This window comes from Zophobas morio, unplaced genomic scaffold (genome assembly GCF_036711695.1).
Source record: "Zophobas morio isolate AGI-343-1 ecotype UQ-CSIRO unplaced genomic scaffold, CSIRO_AGI_Zmor_V1 ptg000033l, whole genome shotgun sequence".
NCBI lineage: Eukaryota > Metazoa > Arthropoda > Insecta > Coleoptera > Tenebrionidae > Zophobas > Zophobas morio.
The window spans coordinates 1,183,578-1,189,577 of record NW_026972138.1 but is presented as its reverse complement, the minus strand read 5'-3'; the positions used below and the strand labels follow the sequence as shown (position 1 = coordinate 1,189,577).

At 28.5% G+C, this 6,000-nt stretch overlaps 1 protein-coding gene across 1 annotated transcript in view; it reads right to left on the bottom strand.

Annotated features, from left to right (window-relative positions):
* Positions 1 to 781: 781 nt before the first annotated feature.
* The window catches only part of LOC135139778 (D-beta-hydroxybutyrate dehydrogenase, mitochondrial), a 51,929-nt gene continuing 46,710 nt past the window's right edge, over positions 782 to 6,000 (bottom strand). Inside the window, exon 4 of the mRNA XM_064070112.1 lies at positions 782 to 1,309. Within this exon, the coding sequence (XP_063926182.1) occupies positions 1,154 to 1,309 (156 nt within the window). The 3' untranslated portion in view covers positions 782 to 1,153. The remainder of the gene's footprint in view (positions 1,310 to 6,000) is intronic.

Genomic DNA, 6,000 nt, shown 5'->3' with positions numbered 1-6,000 from the left:
GTTTGCAATTTTTAGTCAGTTTCTAGGTAATTCAATTTTTAGTTTTCTCGATTTTTAATTTTTCGATTTTTTAGTCTCCAGATTTATAATTTTTCAATGTTTCGTTTTTCCAATTTATACATTTTTCGATTATTCAGTTTCCCTTTTACCGATTTTTAAATTTTGTCAGTTTTGGAGTTTTTCGTTTCTTTCAATTCATAATTTTGGAATTTTTCGATTTTGTAGTTTTAAGATGTTTTAATTTTAGGATGATTTTTTAATTTTTTCTATTGTTTTTTTTTTTTAGATACCTATTTTAATTATTGGTTTCAATTTTTCGCTTTTTCAATTTTTTCAATTTTATGTAGATTCGCAATTTATCGAGGGTTGTAAATTGTTCAGTTTTTCGAGTTTTAAACTTTTGAATTTTCAGTTTTTCATTTCGTCAGTTTTTCGGTTTGCAATTTTTTGAAAATTACAGTTTTTCGATTTTTTCAGTTCCTCAATTTTTAATCTTTCGTTTTCCACTTGTTTGATTTTTAACTTTTGAAATTTTTCGTTTCTATAATTTCATGATTTTTTAATTTTTCGAGTTTATAATTTGTCATATTTTCAATTTAAATTCTTCTTTTTTTATTTATTTTAGTTTCTTGGTTTTTGAAATTTTTGAATTGAATACGAATTGTTATGACGAAGTTTAGAGACATAAAGATCCAGAATAAGATTGAGTCTACCTGTCTAACATTTTTTTTTTTTACTTATTATGATCAATTTGTATCTAGATACTTTAACAAAAAACTCGTTTGATTTTAGTGAAATTTATTGTCCAGTAAGTAAATATCCAGTTTTCTTACATCTGTATTATTCTCACAGTCCAGCACATTATTGTCAAGAGAGGCATCTACAGAAACAATTTAGGCTCGGCCACGAAATTTCCTACGTCACTTGCAGAAAGTACTTAACAACTCGCAACAGTACGTCTACATAGAAAAGAAACCTTAAACAATAGTTCGCGTTACATAACATAGCATAGATAAGGAATAGAAGTGGTCACTCCCCGCCCTAAACTAAGCCGAAACTTTGACTACCTCAAAATTCCGCCTTACTACTTCGCAGCCCCGGGCTGCGACGTCCCCGCACACAACACCACAACAAAACCGCCCGCTCCTCCCCTTCAGGAGTAGATGACGTCATAGAAGGCGCCCGGGAAGTGGTCGGCGATGAAGGCCTGAATCTTCTCTCGGTGGGTGACGGGGGTGTATCTCGGGAGCGGGAAGGTGCGGATGACGGCGTCGTTGAGCGCTCGCAGAACAGGAGATAAATCGGCGTCCTGGAAATTAAAAAACAATAAAAAACGACGCCTGGAACGCACTCCATCAATCATAATGTATCAAAGGCTTCGCCCACGGCGCTGTCGCCGAAAAACCGACTGCAATTCATGTTCGAAGTTCGCCCCCGGTGGGACGCTAGCTAGTGTGGCGGCTTGCTTAAAATTTTACATAAATCTATTACGGCCGAGGAGTCGGCTGAACTTTGCGGCTTTTTCGCTCTCTGGCAAATTGTCTAGGTTGTTGGGTGTTGGCGAACAGGTGCACGGGCGATTATTATTCAAGGGAGGCTGACAGGTCGAGAAGAAATGGTGCACGGAGGGCGGTTTGTTTTCTGTTTATTTTCGATGCAGGGGAAAATCGATTTGTAATGGAGTGGAGATGTGGCGGGTTTTATTGTCTGGGGTTTGAGCTGGAAGGCGGCTGGATGCACTTCTGGGAGGGTGGATGTGACAGGATTTGTTCGACTGGCGATTGGGGTTTGACTGGATGTGTCATAAACGGTGACCACAGGAACAAAAGCGTCACTTTATGGGATTTGAATATGATTTATCCAGCGGAATTTTGAGATGATATCACCAATGTGCTTTCACATTCTTAAAAGAAGACACTATGAACTCTTAAGAACCTTAAAGCTCTTTCAAAACAACACACGAAGGACCCTTTTAAAAAATATGAGTGGATTCCAAGATTCCTTCCTTCCATTATTTAACCTTTTTTTAAAAAGATACAAGAGTTTCCAAGATTTTTCACGTTTAGTAAAAAAGGCACAAAGGACTCCAAAGATTCTTCTAGATTCTTCAAAAAAATGCCAAGGACTCCCGAGATTCTTTCGCTTTCTTGAAGAAAAGGATACAACGGACTCGTAAGAGAATCCCTAAGATTTCTTCAAACTTTTTTCGAAAAAAGACACAATGATTTCCACATTTCTTAAAGAAGATGCAAGAGTCCCACAACATTCCTTCACATATTTGAAAAAATATATTAGGGGCTCCCAAAATTATTTCATATAAAAAAAGATACTAAAAAAAATACAATTTTGCAATTTTCAATTTTGTATTCCATTGATTTTTCAAATGCAAATTTTTGACTTGACAATTTTTGCGATTTTTCAATTTTTTTTGCAATTTTAAATTCGCAACATGTCGAGAGTTGAATTTAAAATTTTTCACTTTTCGCTTTTTAAATTTTTGAATTTTTGAATTTTTTTTAGTTGCCCAAGTTTTCAATTTTTTATTTCAGTTTTTCAATTAGCAATTTCCGTTTTTTCAGTTTCTAGATATTTTAATATTTCGATTTTAAAATAATTCATTTTTCAATTTCTAGGTACATATTTTAATTTTCAATTATTCGTTTTTTTGATTTTTCATACTTTCTATTTCTACAATATTTCGATTTGCAATTTTTCTATTGTCAGTTTCTAGATTGTTTAATTTTTAGGTTTTTTTTAATTTTTCGATTTTTCAGTTTCTTGATTTGTAACATTTTTGATTTGCAATTTTTCTTAGGAAAACACCAGTAGGATTCTTTCACATTAAAAAAAGACACAAAAGGCTTCAAAGATTCTTTCAATTTTTGGGTTTCTCTTTTTTGATTTATCGTTTTTTAATTTCTCGATTTTTCAGTATTTTGGCAATTTTTGAGATTCAATTTTTTTATTTTCAGTTTCTAGACAATGTATTTTTTTTTAAATTTTTTTTGTTTTAATTTTTCGATTTTTCAGTCTCCAGTTTTTTAATTTTTTAATTTGCAATTTTTGAAGTCTTTGTGTTAAATTTTTCACTTTCTCAATTTTTAAGTCTTTATTTTTTCCATTTGGAAACTTTTAATTAGTCAATTTTTCGAATTTTCGTTTCTTTAATTTTGCAATTCTACAATTTTTCGATTTTATGTTCTGATTTTTCAATTTTTCGATTTTTCAATTTCGGAATGCGATTTTTTGACTTCAAAATTTTTATATTTTTCCATTTTTGTGTAATTTAAGTAGATTCAAGCTTTTCTAGGTTTTAATTTAAAGTTTTTCAGTTTCGATTTTTAAACTTTTGAATGTTGCATTGTTTATTTCTTCGGTTTTCAATTTTAAGATCTTTTAGATACTTAATTTTTCAATTTTTCAATTCGTGAATTTTTGACTTTTCAGTTTGTCGCCAGTTTTTCGAATATTCAAATTTTCAATTCTCAAATTTTGAATTTTTCAAGTTTTCATTTCTACAAGATTCCGATTTGCAATTTTTAGATAATTTAATTTTTAGTTTTTTCAATTTGTCGATCTATCAGTTGATTTTTAATTTTTCAGTTTTCTTAGAAAAATACCAGCGGTTTCCAAGATTATTTTACATCAAAACTTTTTTTAAACAAAGGGCCCAAAAATTCTTTCACATTCTTATAAACAAACACCAAAGACCCTAATGACCCTTTCGAGTTCTTTAAATCAGTTTTTTAATTGTTTTTCTTTTGTGTTAAAATTTTCATTTTCTGAATTTTTAAGTCTTTGTTTTTTCCATTTGGCGGCTTTTAAATTTGTCAATTTTTCACTTTTTTCACTTTTTTAATGTTACAACTGCAAATTTTCGAATTTGGATTCATTGATTTTGAATTCTTCGATTTGTCATTTTTCAAGTCTTCAGTGTTAAATTTTCTAGTTTCTCAATTTTCAAGGTTTTGTTTTCCCTATTTGACGAATTTTAAATTTGTAAATGTTGCAGTTTTTGATTTCCTTAATTTTATAATTTTGCAATTTTTCAATTTTGTATTCTTTTGATTTTTCAATTTTGGAATGCAATTTTTTGAGTTCACAATTTTTCGGTTTTTCTGGAATTTTAGATTCGCATCTTCTGGGGAAAAAATTTTTCAGATTCGATTTTTAAACTTAATTTAATTTAATTTCTAGATGACTTAATTTTCCGATTTGCAATTTTTCTTAGAAAATGCCACATTCTTAAAAACAAACACCAAAGACCCTAATGACCCTTTTAAGTTCTTTAAAAAATCGACAACAGGCCCCTAAAAATTTTTCTAACTTGAGTTTCTCTATTTTTAATTTTAACCATTTTTAATTTCTCGATTTCTTAGTTTTTCAGCAATTTTAAAGTTTATTCAATTTTTCATGTTCAATTTCTGAATTTTTGATTTCACTTTCTAGATTCCACTTTCTAGTTTTTCAATTTTTTGATTCTTCAGTTCTCGATGTTTTAATCTTTCGATTTGTCAGTCTGCAGTTTCTTAATTTTTCCATTTGCAATTTTTCAAGTCTTCAGTGTTAAATTTGTTCAGATTCTGAATTTTTAAGTCTTTGTTTTTTCCTTTTGGCGACTTTTAAATTAGTCAAGTTTTCAATTCTTGGTCTCTTTAATTCTACAATGTTGCAATTTTTCGGTTTTGGATTCTTTTGATTTTTTAGTTTTTCGATTTTTTTATTTTAGGACACAATTTTTTGACTTTACCATTTTTCAATTTTTCCGTTTTTCTGTAATTTTAGATTCGCATCTTTTGGAGTTCAATTTAAAATCTTTCAGTTTCAATTTTAAAATTTTTTATTTCTGCAGTTTTTCGATTTGCAATTTTTTGATTTTACGATTTTTTATTTATTTAATTTTTCAGTTTTTCGAAATGAAACGTGAATTTTTCGATTTGCAATTTTTCGAATTTTTAATAATTCTTTTTTACCGTATCTTGATTTTTAATTTTTTTGGTAATTTTTCGAATATTCAATTTTTTCGATTTTATATTCTTTTGATTTTTCAATTTTTCGATTTTCACTTTTAGAATGCAATTTTTTGACTTCACAAGTGTTCGATTTTTTAATTTTTCTGTAATTTTAGATTTGCAACTTTGCGAGAGTTGAATTTAAAAGTGTTCACTTTTTTTTTGATAAATGAATTTTGAGTTTATTCAATTTTTGTATTTTTCATTTCTCGATGTATATTTTTCGATTTTTCAGTTTCCATTTATTTAATTTTTTATTTTGCTCTTTTTCAAGTCTTCAGTGTTAAAATTCTCAGCTCCTCAAATTTTGAGTTTTTGTTTTCCCCGTTCGAGAAGTTTTAAATCAGTAAATTTTTCAATTTCTGTTTCTTCAATTTTATAATTTTGCAATTTTTCAAGTTTGCACTAAAACTGTTAAATTTTTCAACTCTGAATTTTTCAATTCATGGGTTCTACAATTTTTCGATTTTCTATTTTTCATGTCTTCAGCGTTAAATTAATCAATTTCTCAATTTTTAAATTCGTCAATTTTTGGGTTCTTAATTTTTTCGATTTTGTATTATTTTGATTTTTCAATTTTTCGATTTTTAATTTTAGAATGCAATTTTTTGACATCACAATGGTCGATTTTTTAATTTTTCTGTAATTTTAGATTTGCAACTTTTAAAATTGTTCACTTTTTTTTTGATAATTGAATTTTGAGTTTATTCAATTTTTGTATTTTTCATTTCTCGATGTATATTTTTCGATTTTTCAGTTTCCAGTTATTTAATTTTTTATTTTGCTTTTTTTCAGTTCTTCAGTGTTAAAATTTTTCAGTTTCTCAGTTTTTGAGTTTTTGTTTTTACATTCGAGAAGTAAATTTTTCAATTTTTGTTTCTTCAGTTTTCTAATTTTGCAATTTTTCAAGTTTGCACTAGAACTGTTAAATTTTTCAACTTCGAATTTTTCAATTCCCGGCTTCTACAATTTTTCGATTTTACGAATT